The sequence below is a fragment of the Chiloscyllium plagiosum genome, unplaced genomic scaffold (assembly GCF_037043375.1).
Source record: "Chiloscyllium plagiosum isolate Xiang-an unplaced genomic scaffold, Cpla_swu_hap1 HiC_scaffold_19, whole genome shotgun sequence".
In the NCBI taxonomy this organism is placed as follows: Eukaryota; Metazoa; Chordata; class Chondrichthyes; order Orectolobiformes; family Hemiscylliidae; genus Chiloscyllium; species Chiloscyllium plagiosum.
In genome coordinates this window covers 54,480,036-54,495,561 of record NW_028270157.1, presented here as the reverse complement: position 1 = coordinate 54,495,561, position 15,526 = coordinate 54,480,036, and the positions used below count along the sequence as shown (strand labels likewise).

General features: G+C 39.5%; 1 protein-coding gene across 2 annotated transcripts in view; it reads left to right on the top strand.

Annotated features, from left to right (window-relative positions):
• scube1 (signal peptide, CUB domain, EGF-like 1) overlaps positions 1–15,526 on the top strand; it is a 282,891-nt gene that overhangs the window by 166,849 nt on the left and 100,516 nt on the right. For both annotated transcript variants that reach the window (XM_043709201.2, XM_043709200.2), the window contains one exon: positions 3,387–3,503. In XM_043709201.2, the coding sequence (XP_043565136.1) occupies positions 3,387–3,503 (117 nt within the window). The remainder of the gene's footprint in view (positions 1–3,386; positions 3,504–15,526) is intronic.

Genomic DNA, 15,526 nt, shown 5'->3' with positions numbered 1-15,526 from the left:
GCACTTCAGCAACTGTATAGGGTTTTCGGCTTTATAAATGGGTTAGAAGAACAAGGAGGTTATGTGAAACTTGTTACATACTGATTTGGCTTCGATGGAGGATTGCATCCATTTCTAGGCATCAGATTTCGGGAAAGATGTGAAGGCATTCGAGAGTGCAAGATAGGGATAGCAAGGATTCATGATAAATTCCTGGAATGTGGAACTTATAATAAGTAAATAATGTGGAGAAATTGGCACTGTTTTCCTTGGAGAATAGAAAGTTGAGAGGAGATATGATAGAGGTACTCAAGGGGATCCGACATAGTATATAGAGAAAATCTGGTCCCACTAGTGGAACAATCAATCATGAGAAGGCCAAGTTGATGGAATTGGCAAAAACAATGTTGACATTAAAAATGTTTGTTTTCTCAACACTGTATAATGATCCCAAAGCAGTTGTGATTACCAATGGATTAGGCTTGGATAGCTTCAGTGTGGATAGGGGCTGCCGTCAGGGATGTCCTCTTTCGCCATTGCTATTTACGCTAATAATTGAGCCACTAGCGGGTGACCCTAATATAACGACCCCGAGGATTGGTACAGGTAAACATAAAAAACCCTTTATGCAGATTATGTTCTTCTATTTCTCAGTAATCCTCTGATGTCTGTGCCTTGTTTAATCCAAGTTATTAATACATTTAGTGCATTTTCAGGCTATAAAATTAATTTTTCGAAAATCGGAGGCTATGCCAATGGGCAGCCTTGCTAGTATTTCCCACCTGTAAAATGGATCCCACTTTCCCTTTTGGTGGTCCCTGGAGGGTTTCTTATATTTAGGCATTTTTATCACCCCAGTATTTGGTCAGTTATACAAGGCTAACTTTGTGCATTTATTGGAAAGGATAAGGCAGAACCTCCAGCGAAGATACCAATTTCCTGGTTAGGCAGAATAGCACTAATTAAAATGAATGTCCTGCCCTGTTTCCTATACCCTATGAGAATGCTTCTGGTGATGCTGCGAGGCTGGCACTACGTAAATTGTATGGCTGGCTGGGTTCCTTTATCTGGAATTATAGATGGGCCCTCATTAAGCTGAGGAAGCCACAGCATCCACAGGCAAGGGGAGGACTGGATTTTCCAGATTTTAGGAAATACCAGTTAAGTTCCCTATTAAGCTACATAGCCGATTGGGTCTTGTCTGACCTGCAATCAATCTGGCTGGACATCGAGGCTTCTCAAGTAAAATGCCTACTTATTAACCTCTTGTTTTCAGACAAGAGGAAAATCATCACGGATCAATGTAAAAATCCTATAATACTAAACACAATTAAAGTTTGGAATATAATGCGGCAAAATGAGGGCAACTCACATAAAACATCCCCCTATACTCCGATAGTGGGAGCATGGGGGTTTCAACCAGGGCTTATAGATGTCACTTTCAAACTCTGGAGATCCTGGGCTATCTCCTGTTTAGGGGATGTGTTTAAGGAAGGGGTCCTGATGTCTTTTGAACAGCTGCATCAGAAATTTGGATTACCTAATGGTGATATCTTTCGATACTTCCAAATTCGAGATTACATACAGAAGAAGACTATGCTATAAGATAGGAGAAAGTGAGGATTGCAGATGCTGGAGATCAGAGCTGAAAATGTGTTGCTGGAAAAGCGCAGCAGGTCAGGCAGCATCCAACGAACAGGAGAATCGACGTTTCGGGCTTATGCCCGAAACGTCGATTCTCCTGTTTGTTGGATGTTGCCTGACCTGCTGCGCTTTTCCAGCAACACATTTTCAGCTACGCTATAAGATAGTCTTTATAAATCAGATAGAGAATGAAGAATGTTATGGCCAATGGGGGTATCTTCAGTCAGCACTATTTATCATTTATTACATGATGAAGTATCGGGAGATATGGAAAATCTGCTTAGAACATGGGATCAGGATTTGGGACTGGAAATCTCTATAGAAATGTGGAATGACATTTGGGAAAATGCCAGAAAAATCTCCATCTGCAACAGAACTCAGGCCATTCAGTTGAAGATACTTCATGGGGCCCATATAGTACTGGACCAATTGGCAAAATTTAAGGCAGGAACAACTCCAATGTGTCCCAAATGTAAAATAGAGGTGGGCACACTTGTACATTGTTTATGGACCTGTCATAAGATCTGTAGATATTGGATTAAAGTAGCAAGTGCTCTGACAGAAATCTTAGGAATTGAAATTAGAGTGGATCCAGTATCTCTCCTTTTGGGCTTTTTGAACTTACCTTCCCTAGATGTGCACGGGAAGAGATTATTTTCTATTCTCTCTTTCTGTGCAAGGAAAAATATTTTGGTAAACTGGGTGGCTGAGGGTCCCCCTGGACTTTTGAATTGGCACAGAATAATCATGGAATGTATTCCCCTTGACTTCCTTACAAATATGGTGCACTGAAAGACCGAATTATTCCATAAAATATGGCAGCCTTTCTTGAATTACACAAATACAGATATTTCAGCCATCCTAACAAGGGCTTTTATTTAATTGAGATAGCGAACATGGCTGGTCCGGGACCCCTTGGGAGAGGAATCCCGCACAAATACGGGTTTTGTTACGATTTGATGTTAACACATTCCGAGCATGTATCTCACTACTCAATTTCTGTGTTATCCATTGCTTTTTCTCCCCTGAATAATGTCAGAGACTTAATTATACACTCAGTTCAGCTCCAAAAGTACAGCTGTTTCATTGATAGGATCTTACAAGAATTAAGTTAATACCTATTATTAGGTCAGTTATTGAATTTCCTAATGTATTCATTATATCATTTTGCATTTAAATAGCAATACAGAATCAATTTCAATAATTACTTGAGTAAGAGGAGAGAGTTCCATCATTTTTTGTAAAAGCAATACCTAGTATAGAACCAGGCAGCAAAAAGAACACCCTCATTTCATCGTATTTAATTTTGGAAGAAAGATATGTGGGGACCACAACTCACATCACTGGGGTATGGTGAGGAAGATTAGCCACAGTTGAACCTGAGTCGTTACCTTGCTGACAATGGTTTGTGAGTGGGATTTGCGTGGTGATGAGACTGGATTGGTTCAACAGTCAAGGTGACCAATGGCCCCTTAAGTGACGTCCCTGAGAGAATCCGTGGAACAGAGTCTACATTTTCAAGTAAAGAGGCAAAAAAAAATTACAAACTTTAAAGAAATAGAACTCCAATTCTGTTGTAAGCCACTCGTAACATTTTCATTCTAATTTCCAAAAAAACCCACTTCATTTCTTTTAATGCTAATGTATGACTTTTAAGGGTAAAACAGTAAGAGCTTTCTATGTCCTCTATATTCTAAAGTGCAAGATAATCTGAAATTTCTGAAACTCACAAAAGTGTTCCATGTTAAATTTACTCCTCACAGAAACATGTGCCGTGAATAATGGAGGCTGCGATCGTACATGCAAAGACACTGCTACAGGAGTTCGATGTAGTTGTCCTGTCGGATTCACACTGCAGCCCGATGGGAAAACGTGCAAAGGTCAGTTTCTGTTTGCATTGAAATCCATCATAAGCCTTCAGTGGTTTAATGCAACAAAAAATGTAAATATTCAGACATGTAAACTGCCCAGAGTGGGGCTGTGGTTGACTAGGAATAACATTTGAATGCCTCTTGGAAAGTTAAAGATCTGCTAACTGCCTAAAATGGATGCACAAAATTGTAAAAAGAATATTTCCGAAACTTCACTGATTGCCAAAGTAAGTGGTCATACATAGAAGAGCTGTTTGTTAAAATTATACTGCTTATTTTTCCTTTGTATCCTGGTGGTTTAGACAAAGTTCATGGTGAGTAAGTGCCTCCTTTGATAACATGCTGCTTTTGAAGAGAAAGCATGAATTTTCTGCATTTGGTGCAGTCCATGCAACAATGGCTTTTGTGGGAAATGTATCCAGATGCTCAGTTTTCTAACACCATCACGGCTACAGGTGGTGGAACTGGAAAAATTGTGCATACATGATATGGAATGAAATGCAATGAAAACAATTGAATAAGAATTCCACAACAGGATGATAGTCTTTGGGAAGGGGTTTTTAAAAGCCTCAAAGGTGTCATTGGATGTCTTAGCCATGAGTGGACTAACAGAGGACCAAGGAGAGAGAGGCAACAGAAAAAGGAAGGCTGTAGGCATGAGTCTGCAGGCAGATGATAGTCATCCAGCAATAATGCTTTGTTTTCTGGAAGTGGTGCTGTATGCAATGATTGTGGAACCTAGATTCAGCTAATAGCTGTCCTGGATGACACAGAGTGCATGACCCCTGGGTGGCATGGTTCTTGCAGGAAGCCGTACAACAGATAACACAATTTTCATGATCCACCTGTGTGTTAGCCTATAAGGCAGCTTTCACCAGATGTGTGTGTGTGTTGCCCTCTGCGAAGTAATTGCTTGCATATTGGTTGGTGCAACAACCCAACTGAGAAACACCCGCTATTTGGCAAAACTGTCTAATTTAGAAGTGTTACTTAGGATAGAATTTTATGAATTTCATTTCCTTAGCTGGTCAGCAACAAATATTATTTAGCAACAATTTGTTGCACCCTCTTAGAACTAGAAAATGAGGATGTTTATGCAGCACCAGAGATAAAATAGATCATTATCGTGTCCCGAGTTATTGTATAAGCCATTGTAAAGGTAAATCTCGGTTATATTGTCTCTCATTCATTTATAAATTGAAACATACAAATGCTCTTCAATTCTGACCAATGGCTGGAGCAACTTTCCTTCTGACTGGGGGTTTCCTCAACTCCTATTTGCCCTGATGTGGAGGTTTTGTTGTTGGACTGGGGTAGGCAAAGTTTAAAAATTCACACAACACCAGATGATAGTCCAATGGGATTATTTAACTTTTGGAGCACTGCTCCTTCATTAGGGAACTAGTGGGGCAGGTACCTAGGACACAGAATTTCTAAGTAGTTGGTAATTCACCAAGGGCCCATCTCCATAGTATGTATCTTAACCATTCTTTGAAAAGAAGAGATACGGCAATGAAGATTTTCTTCCTGCATTGATTAGAACTAATTTCACGTCCCTGCCCAAGTGAATGCAAGATGCAAAGCTTTGTCTCTTTTTTTTAAATTCATTCATGAGTTGAGGGCTAGAATGTCAGAGGTGCAAAGGGTAGATCAATCTGCGGATGGCTATGGCTGTTTATTTTAAGCTATTTTACCCAATTGTCTTCACTTTTTATCAAAGATGTTTAACCAATTCTACAATGCGGAGGTGCCGGTGTTGGACTAGTGCTGGGGTGGGGAACCTGCAGCCTTAAGGGCGCATGCGGCCTTCTGGGCCATTGTGTGTGGCCTTTTGAATGAATCCAAATTTTGCAGAACAAATCTTTTATTTTTTATTAATATGCAGCTGTTATAGACTTATTAATTGGAGAATACAATGAAAGGTTCTCTGACTTTGAGAATCATGACACCACACTCAAATTAGCATTTCAACCTCACCTAGTTGATGACTCCAAGGCTCCTAAAGAACTACAGATGGAATTGATTGAGCTCTCAGAAGATGACGTTTTAAAGTCCTTATTTGACGCTAAGAAAGATCCGATTGAAATATGGAAAAATGCAATAGAATACCCATGCCTTCGGCAACATGCACGAAAAATGCTTTCTTGCTTTTCAACCACTTATTGCTGCGAATCTACATTCTTCTACTTAACCAAAATCAAGACGCCCTTAAGGTCACAAATGACGGATACCCATCTAGAGGATCAGCTCCTCCATGCTGCAACCAAATATTCAAATACTTTCCTACAAAAAGTAGTCACAACAAAGTCATTAAAAGGTTAGATAACTTTAGAATTAACTTTTTTTTTCATTTTTTTTGTTAATTAGTACATAGTAGTTAGATTTTTACAAAATATTGTGAATTTTGAAGAATATATAATTGAAGTTTCTTGGATGCGGCCTTATTAGATTACAACTAACATAATGCGGCCTTCTAACATGAAAAGGTTCCCCACCTCTGAACTAGGGTGTACAAATTTAAAAATTACACAACACCAGGTTATAGTCCAACAGGTTTATTTGGAAGCACTAGCTTTCGGAGCACTGCTTCTTCATCAGGTAGCTGTGGAGCAAGATCATAAGGCACAGAATTTATAGCAAAAGATCACAGTGTCATGCAACTGAAATGATATATTGAACACACCTAGATTGCTGCTAAGTTTTACATAGGCTTGTTCAATATATCGTTTCAGTTGCATTTTATATCGTTGACTTTTACTTCTCTCTAAAATAGTGAAATCGCTCAGTTGTGTTTAATCACTGTCAAAAAGTCTAGTGAACGTAAAACCTGGTTGACATTGCTAGATGATCTTAGGCACTGGACACAAGCACGCCAAGTCCAGCCGACAGTGCAAAGTCATTTTCCTTTTGTTTCTTGATGGAATGGCACTATTTATTGTCCATTCCTAATTACCCTCAAGAAGGTGGTGGTGAGCCGCCATCTTGAACTGCTGCTATCCATGGGCAGTAGGTGAAATTCAATACTGTTAGGAAGGGTCAGTGATGGAATCATGATGTAGTTCCAAATCAGGATGATGGGTGATTGGGAAGGAAATATGTTCACCTCTGTCTCTTGCTCCTTGTTCGTTGAGGTGATCAAGGCTGTGGATTTGGAAGTTGCTGTTGAAGGAGCCTTGGTAAGTGTATCCTGTCCATTCATACTGCTCCTAGTATGCATTGATGAAGGAGGGATTCATTGGTTTAGGCTAGTGGATGGGATGCCAGTCGAATGGATGTTTGACCTGGATTATTTTCAGTTTCTTTTAGTGTTGGATGAAATTCCATACAGCGTGGAAACAGGCCCTTCGGCCCAACAAATCCACACCGACCCTCCGGACAGTAATCCACCCAGACCTATTTCCCTCTGACTAATGCACCAAATGCTATGGGCAATTCACCTGACCTGCACACTTTTGGACTGTAGGAGGAAACCGGAGCACCCGGAGGAAACCCACGCAGACACAAGGAGAATGTGCAAACTCCAGACAGGCAGTTGCTCGAGGCCGGACTTGAACCTGGGTCCCTGGTGCTGTGAGGCTGCAGTGCTAACCACCAAGCCAATGTACCGCTGGGGCTGCACTCATTTAGGCAAGAAGAGAGTATTCCAATTATTTGTGACTTGCGCCTGTAGATCGTGGACAGGTTAGAGCTCAGCCACACTCCTCAAAATTCCAAGCCTCTGATCCGTAGCTGGAGTTTTTAATACGTTAGTGCAAGTCAGTTTCTGGTCAAGAATAATTATGAGGATCATGAGGAATGGTTCAATCATCCAATGCTGACTGTCCTTGACATCTTCACAATCTTTAACTAAGTGACACCAAGAACCTCTCATAAAACTGAAGTCAGAATCAAGAGGGTAAGTCATCATTTTCTGGAGTCATACCCAGCACAGAGGAAGATAACTGTGGTTGTTAAAGTGTAGATATTCAGTGCACATTGTTTAGTTCTATTTGTAACTCCTCAAATAATGAAGTAGTCCCAACATGAAGCAAGACCTGGATAATGTTCAGCGCTCCTAGGTCAGCATGCTATGTAAGTGGTAAAGAATGGGATTGGAAGCAGCTTTTATACAGTACTTTCACATTCATTTACAGATATACATATTACATCACCACCTAACCTAACACCCACATTTCTGCCTTTTCTTATTTATAAAACCATCAATGAATTCCCAAATAATGCCCAGCACCATGCACTTAAAATTAAAGATAATTAATAAGTGTCAAACAATGGCTATCTGAAACTGGTGTGAATCTAACTACCTTCCCCTAGCAGCCACAGCATTGCCATCACTGAATTCCCCACTATCAATATCATGGGCAGAAATATAACAGGTACAGCTTACATGAATGTTATGGCTACAAGAACAAATCAAAAGTTAGGCATTTTGAAATAAGTAATTGTCCTGGCTCCACAAATCAGCTGCAAGGTGTCAGTCAAGACTATGATGGAATACTCCGCTCCAGTCATACTTCAGAATCTTGATAGCATCCAAGATAAAGCTGCCTACTTGATGAGCACCTCATGAACCATGTTAAAATTTCACTGCCAATGCACAGTGGCAGCAAGTCCCCAAGGTGTTACACTCTAGAATTGTACCATTAATTATGTATGGCCTCTCCCTATATCTTTTGACAAAGTGCATCACCTTTCTCATCTTCTGAGCTAAGTTCACTTATTCCTAGCATACAAAATACATTTCACACATTGGGTCATCCCAATCCTGGTCTTCACTCTGCATCTGATCCAGGCCTTTGATTCTTCTCCTCGGTGAACAGACATTCCTGTATTTGTGTTGTCCTACCCAACCCAGCCATTCTCCGATTGATCTACTTAATAGAAATACCATCATCTGCTGCATCTTCTGTGAGATTATAGTGAGAAGGCTGAAAATTTAATTTGATATTACCATCAAATATACTAATGGCAAAACATAATAGGAACTTCACCCAAGATTAGAATCATTTCATCTAACCAATGTATTACTGCTAACACTCACATTCTCTTTTACTTCTGTTGATCCATTCAAGAGAAATGTCTGAGTAGATTTGTCTAAAGGCAAACTATTTACGTTTACAGGCACGTAAGACATGCCATCAAACTTTCAAAGCGTTTTGCTTCAGGAAGTTGAAGATGCAACAAGCAAACAGGAAATTAATACAATTGAAATGCCTGTTCATGAAATGTATAGACCTACCTGAGGCTTTTCTGTGATCATATACCAATTTCTATTGTACACAGCCTAGACCTTTTGTGGACATCAGTTTCTGACAGAGATTAGACCGTGTTTAACATTGCATTCAGTCAACACTTGACTGAGTGTTTTTCCTTTTTTTTGTAACATTAAGTCCAGATATTGCAGGGCTAAATGTACTTCAGCCCACCTGAAACTCAAAGCTGCTGACAAATTACATCAGCTATCATTCTCCAGTAGCATGGGAAAAATCTTCCCAGGGCTTGTCTCAGATAATCTCTTTTAGGAAGGCAAGCAGAGCATAAATTTTTCAAGCTGCCTTTATGTCTGCAAAAGTCTATTCAGGGAGATTTAGGTAAGATTTAGTGCAATAAAAGATCAGATTAACATGAAGTGTTTAGAACTGCCTCAGAGACCACATGTCTTATTTCTGACTGTTAAAGGAAGAAGGCTGTTTGAGCCCCTTATTTGAACATCATTACTTTGTAATATTTTAAGATTAAAAGCAAATCTTATATCTATGACTATATATCTATGACAAAACTAAGTGTAATTTACAAGTTGGTTGCCTGGAGGTAACCAGATGGAGGGGATCTACTCTCCATTGTAGAATCTTCTCAGTTTTTGCTCCATAAATTACTTTCAGCAGGAAATTCATTCTTTATCAGGTTTCCGTTCAAATGGTAAAGTTAAAGTGAATTTCTCCTTGTCTTGAAAAATGAATAACATTGTCCAAAATACTATTGTTTTGTTTCTCGAATGCTGACAAACATTTTGTAGAAATTCAGTTCCACTTCTAAACAAAATTATACGCCTAAACCAAAACAAGTCACTCTTCACACAAGTATTTGATGGATGCTTGTCAACTTAAATAGCTTATTTGACAGATTTTGAAGCATCTTCAGAATGTTGTTTTCCTGACTGGGGAATACTATTTGCCATACTGTGAATATTTATTGCAGTTCAGGTGCATATTTGGGTTGTTTATTATCCTGTGGCATTGAAGTGGCAGTAGACCAAAAACTATCAATACCTAGCCTTTCAATTCTTGTAGCTGGTTGGAAATAAATGACCAATGCTAGCATCTGAAGCAATGGTGTCTATTAAAAGATACAAGCCAGGCTCGACCTTCTGAAGGATATTGATGCTATTTAGGTATTGTGAGCTCACCATTCAGTGGGTCAAACATTGAGTCACCACGCCAGCAGTTCTTCAAGAGAGATTTCTCCAAAAATGAATTATGAAATGCAGCAGTATGAATTTCTCCAAGGCTAAGAAGAAGCCATAAATGTCCTTTGTATCTCTGTAAAAAATATTTCCATCTGCCTCTTCATCCATGCCCCAAACCATTTGTCTTCCAAACAAAGTACTTTTGTCTCAACCCCACAGAGGCATTGGGTTTTCTGCTGTCGATATGAGCCACCCACCTATACTTAACGAAAAAGAAATGTATATAAAAACTAGAACACATATTCCACAACTAATGGCAGCTGATGCTGAGACATTCAGGATTGTATCAGGATGTTTTCAACAGCCTGTTAGACCTTTTTGTAAACGAATTCCTTTTGCTTTAGTTGGGACTCTATTTGTTTTCTTAATGTTGATAATTAGTTGATTGCTCTATAAATCCCTGCGCATAATTTGTTATTAAATATTAGTAACTATATCAATTATATCTCATCATTCTCTGGCATCAAATCATTAAGTATTGCTGAAAAAGCATTTTTGAAGCTTTTCCTTTTGCACTCGTCAGGAAAATTCATGAGTAATATTGTAAGGGAGAGTGCTGATTGATTAACAAGTGGACTCATTGATAGCTTTAGCAAAGAGCTAACTGTTAACTGCTAAACTTTGTATAAATTTCAAACAAGGCATTTGATTCTGATATGTCAAAGAATTACACTAAGAACCCCCTATTTTGCTGGGTTAAAACAGGCCTAATGTGTCTACATGCGCATTTTGTTTGTGAAGAAGAAGGCCTTATATATTAATATATGTAGCTTCCAGTACACACAAGTGCACCACACTGATAATCCTGATTTTTTTGCACATTTGATTATTTAGGACATGCTGTCCAATCTCATATTTGTTTCTGAAGTAGGATTTAGAATTTTGTAAGTGTGTGCTGCTTGGGTACAACAAATTTGTTGTGAACAGGTAAGATGGAAATCTTTGACAAAATGTGATTTTTTTTCTTTCGGCATTAGTGCAGTTACTAAATAAGAGTAGTCGCATCTCTGTTCCAGTCTATCTAGATGAGGGATTTTACTCCTCATGAGTTTAATCAATTCATTCTGTCCCCTTTTTATTTTAAATTTATTTATCTGATCTTCACCAACACGCACTTGCTTAGTTTGAGAAACTTGTCTTTTCCACCTGCCCTGGAAATACCAGATCATAAAACATAGGAGCAGAAATTAGGCCATCCGGCCCATTGAGTCTGCTCTGCCATTTGATCATGGCTGATAGGCTTGTCAGCCTCTTTTTCCTACTTTCCCCCCTTAGCAATCAAGAACTTGTCTATATCTCAGTTTTAAGTATACTCAATGACCAGGCCTCCACTGCCTTCTGTGGCAATGATTTCCACAGATTCACCACTCTCTGGTTAAAGAAGTTTCCCCTTATCTCTGTTCTAAAGAGGCTTCCCTTCACTCTAAGGATGTACCCTCAGGTCCTTGTCTCTCCTGCCAATGGAAACATCTTCCCAACATCCACTCTGTCCAGGCTGTTCTGTATTCTATGCAGCTCTTACTATGACTATCAGGTAAGAGTGAGAAACCCAAATGTCAGCGTTCCCTCTCATTTGCTCTGTGCTTGCTTCAATCTTTGACTGAAGTGTGCATTGAATCCTTTCAGCTGGAAGGATTCCCTTGTCCAATTAGATGTAACATTCTGCCTATTCAGCTTAGTTGGTAACATCAGATGTCATTGCTAAGTTTGAGAGCTGTGCTTGGATTGGATGCAGGTGCCAACTGTTTCATGATCCAGTTTCATTATCTGGATGGGAACATTGTCTTGAAAATTTTGCTTGGTGTGGTTTACTGAAGATCCTTCAGTTTAACTGGTTGAAGAGCCAGATTGTGTCTTGCTCTGTTGTGTGGCTGTGAAATCCCACATACATCCTTGGCTGGGCTAGAAGGACTGCACTTTGAACATAGCTCTTCCGGAATGTATGACAGTGTCCTGAAGCCTCTAGTCACTGTGGAATTATCCAGGTGAAGCCTGGCCAAGATGAGTTAGGATCCCACTCAATTCGAGCAAACTTCTTCGAGACTGTTAATGAGCCCAGGATGGTATGAAGATCATTTTTGAAATGTAATTTGGCAAAACCTAGTCAGTTTGATGCACATTTGTGTACAACTAGGACCATAAAGCATAGAAGCAGTAGTAGGCTGTTCAGCTCCAAGAATCCAATCACCATTCGATCGTGGCTGATATGTTTAATAACCCCATTCTCACGCCTTCTTCCTGTAACCCTTGATCCCTTTACTAATCAAGAGCCTATCTATCTCTGTCTTAAATACACTCAATGACTTGGCCTCCACAGCCTTCTGAGGCCATCAGTTCCACCTCTCAGTTCTAAAGGATCATCCCTTTGTTCTGAGGCTGTGCTGTTGGATCCTAATCTCTCTTAATAGTCTTCTCCATGTAACTCTATCCAAGCCTCTCGGGATTTTGTAAGTTTCAATCCGATCCCTCCTCCTCCTCCTCCTTCTAAAATCCTTTGAGGACAGTCCCAGAATCCTCAACCGCTCCTGATATGAGAAGCCCTTCATCCTCACGATCATTCTTGTAAACTTCCTCTGGACCTTCTCCAAAGTCAACACATGACTCACAGGGCCCAAACCTGCTCACAATGTTCCAGATGTTATATAACTAGAGCCTTAAAGCCTCAACAGTACCTCTCTGCACTTGTATTCTAGCCCTCTTGAAATGATGCGAACTTAGCATTTGTCTTCCTAACTGTCAACTGAACCCACATGTTAACTGTGAGAAACCTAAGCGAGGACTCCCAAGTCGCCTAGTATCTCAGATTTCTGAAGCCTTTCCCTATTTAGAAAGTAGTCCACACCAGTCTTGTACCTACCAAAATACCTTACCTTTAATTTACCCACATTGTATTCCATCTGCCACTTCATTGCCTACTCTCCTAGCCTGTCCAAGTCCTTCTGCAGCCTCCCCACTTCATTAACACTACCCGTCACTCCATTTATCTTTGTATCATCTGCAAACCTATCAACAATGCCATGAGTTCCTTTGCCCGGATCGTTTATGCAAAATGTGAATAGTTGCAGTCTCAACACTGACCCCTGTGGAACTCCACTAGTCACCAGCTGCTATCATCACTCCTTAGTCCCCACTCTCCGCTAGTCAACCGATTCTCTATCCATGCCAGTACATTGGCCCTTACTTTATTTAGCAAGCTGCTGTGCAACCTTGTCAAAGATCTTCTGGAAATCCAAATAGATCACGTCCAGTGGTCTCCTTTGTCTAATTTGCTCATTATCTCCTCAAAGAATTCCGATAGATTTGTCAGACATGATGTCCCCTTGCGTCAGCTGACAACCCCATTTTACCAAGAAATCCACAATCTCATCCTTAACAGGCTCTAAAATCTTACCATTGACCACCAGCCTATAATTTCCCATCTGCTTCCCTCCTTCTTAAACAGGAGTGTTACAGTCGCCATTTTCCAGTCCTCTCGGATCCTCCCTGATTCCAATGATTCCTGAAAGATGATTACCTTTACAATCTTCTCAGCTATTTCCTTCAGAACTCTGTGGTATAGTTCATCGGGTCCAGTTGATTTATCCACCTTCAGGCCTTTCAGCTTCCCCAGCACATTTTCCTTAGTGATGGTTGGATTCACTGTGGAAAATGCTCCTTTTTCTTGATGATAAATGATTGGTTTGGCTCAGAATCAGTCAGAATGCCTTTCAGTCGGCTTTTCAGCTGCTTTTGTGCAGGGCGTGGCTGCTGGTCCTCTGCTGCGCGAGCTCTCCTCCTCTCTAACTAGCAGCATGCTCCATCATGGCTATAGGCAGCTTTTGTTGCTTGTAGTCTTCAGGCAGCTCCCAACTGCTGGTAATGTTTAGACACCATTCAGTGTGTACCGAGCGCCCCTTTGATCAAGTTAGAATGTCTACATTTGCTGATCAGGTTTTGTAAATTTCTGGGTGTTGACAGTTCAGGTACATGTCTGAACATAAGACAGACTGACCATTTATGTGAGTGAATAATCATAAGAATCTCAAAATCAGTCTCAAATGTTGTACCAAACTAGCACAATTACTTCATAAACATGTAATAGTATTCTATAGTTTCTACTTTAATTTAACTACCTTTTTTGAGACTTGGAGAGCTTCTGTTCAGTACATACTTAATTTCGTGAAGAACCCAAGATAGTGGCTGAAGAGATTTGTCCAACATTATTTGAACTAATCTGCTCAATTTGTTGCCACTGTCCTTTATTGGCAGCTGTTGTCCACTGTTGTCCAAAGTTTGCATGCTATTGGCTGGAAAGATTTTCTGGTCCCATTAGATCATTCCCGTTAACTTGGAATGTGCAAGGAATATAAAGTAAGAAATCAGTTTTTGTTCCTGTTCTCCTGAAAACTGCGCACAATTCAATCTAATTGTGGATGCCAATGGCCTCGGCATGATTTCCAGCTCATTTCAGATCCAATTGTGCATTACATAATGCATAATTGCCTGTCTCAATCATTGAAATGGAAGGTTTAAGCAGGCAAGGATTTTGTTTATTTTATTTTTAATTTGCTTTTTTCAACTATTTTTCTCAAATCACATTTAGGGTATTTTTTTAAAAAACTTGAACATGACTGGCTGAAACTTATACAGCTGAGCATTAATTAATATGAAATGGAACTTTTCAGTTTAATGCTGAAGAAACTGAAAATCTATGTGCAAGCTGCAGAGCTCTGTATCTTTTAGGAAGTGAGCTAAAATCATTGGTTGTTGCTTTAACAAATACCAAATATCCTAATTAACTACATCAGCATAGCAAAATGTATAGTCAGCAGTGACATTATTAAAATGCATTAAAGAGAATGAAAACTAGAGTTTGTGACCTGAAACCGTAAGTAATCAAATTCTGACCTTTCTTCATGTTTACACAAGAGCTTTTGTGGTTTTTCTGACCTGGAGGAAATTATCTCCTGGTTAAGCTGGCATTCTGCCCTCCCTCAGATATTATCACACTCAATTAATTTGTTCATAACTTCATGACTGAAATTTCAGTCTAGGAAGATGAGTAAAGATGAGTGTAAAACTCGATACTTGGTCAGGAGACTGCTTAACCTTAATGACTATTATTTTGCTGGATAGTTTGACAACATTTGTGTTTAATTTATTTGAGATTGTTGTCTTTTTAGTCATTTTCTTTCTGCAAAGGCAAGAATTTCAGCTCCAATTTTTATTATTTTGGAATAACAACCCTTCTAAATGTACTTTGTGTATCAAAATATTTGCTTCTTCTATGAGGGTGAATCGATGCTTAGTTCCTTGGGCATCGATCATGAAGAATCAGTGCTGTATTAACGTAGGAAATTAACTTTTTACAAATTCTAAATCTCTCCTCTTGCACCCATCCCCAATTTGTTTGTGTAAATAGTCTTTTGGTGTTCTGTTATTTTTTTTCCCAAAAAAGAGAGGGTGGAAAGTCCTATACCTTTTAATATAGTGTTGATGGCTGGTCACCATCATTGTATCACTGAAAGAGCAAGTAAGCTTTCAAGTTTTTTTTCCAGCTCTTTGTAGGAATTTGTACAAAATGACCGTC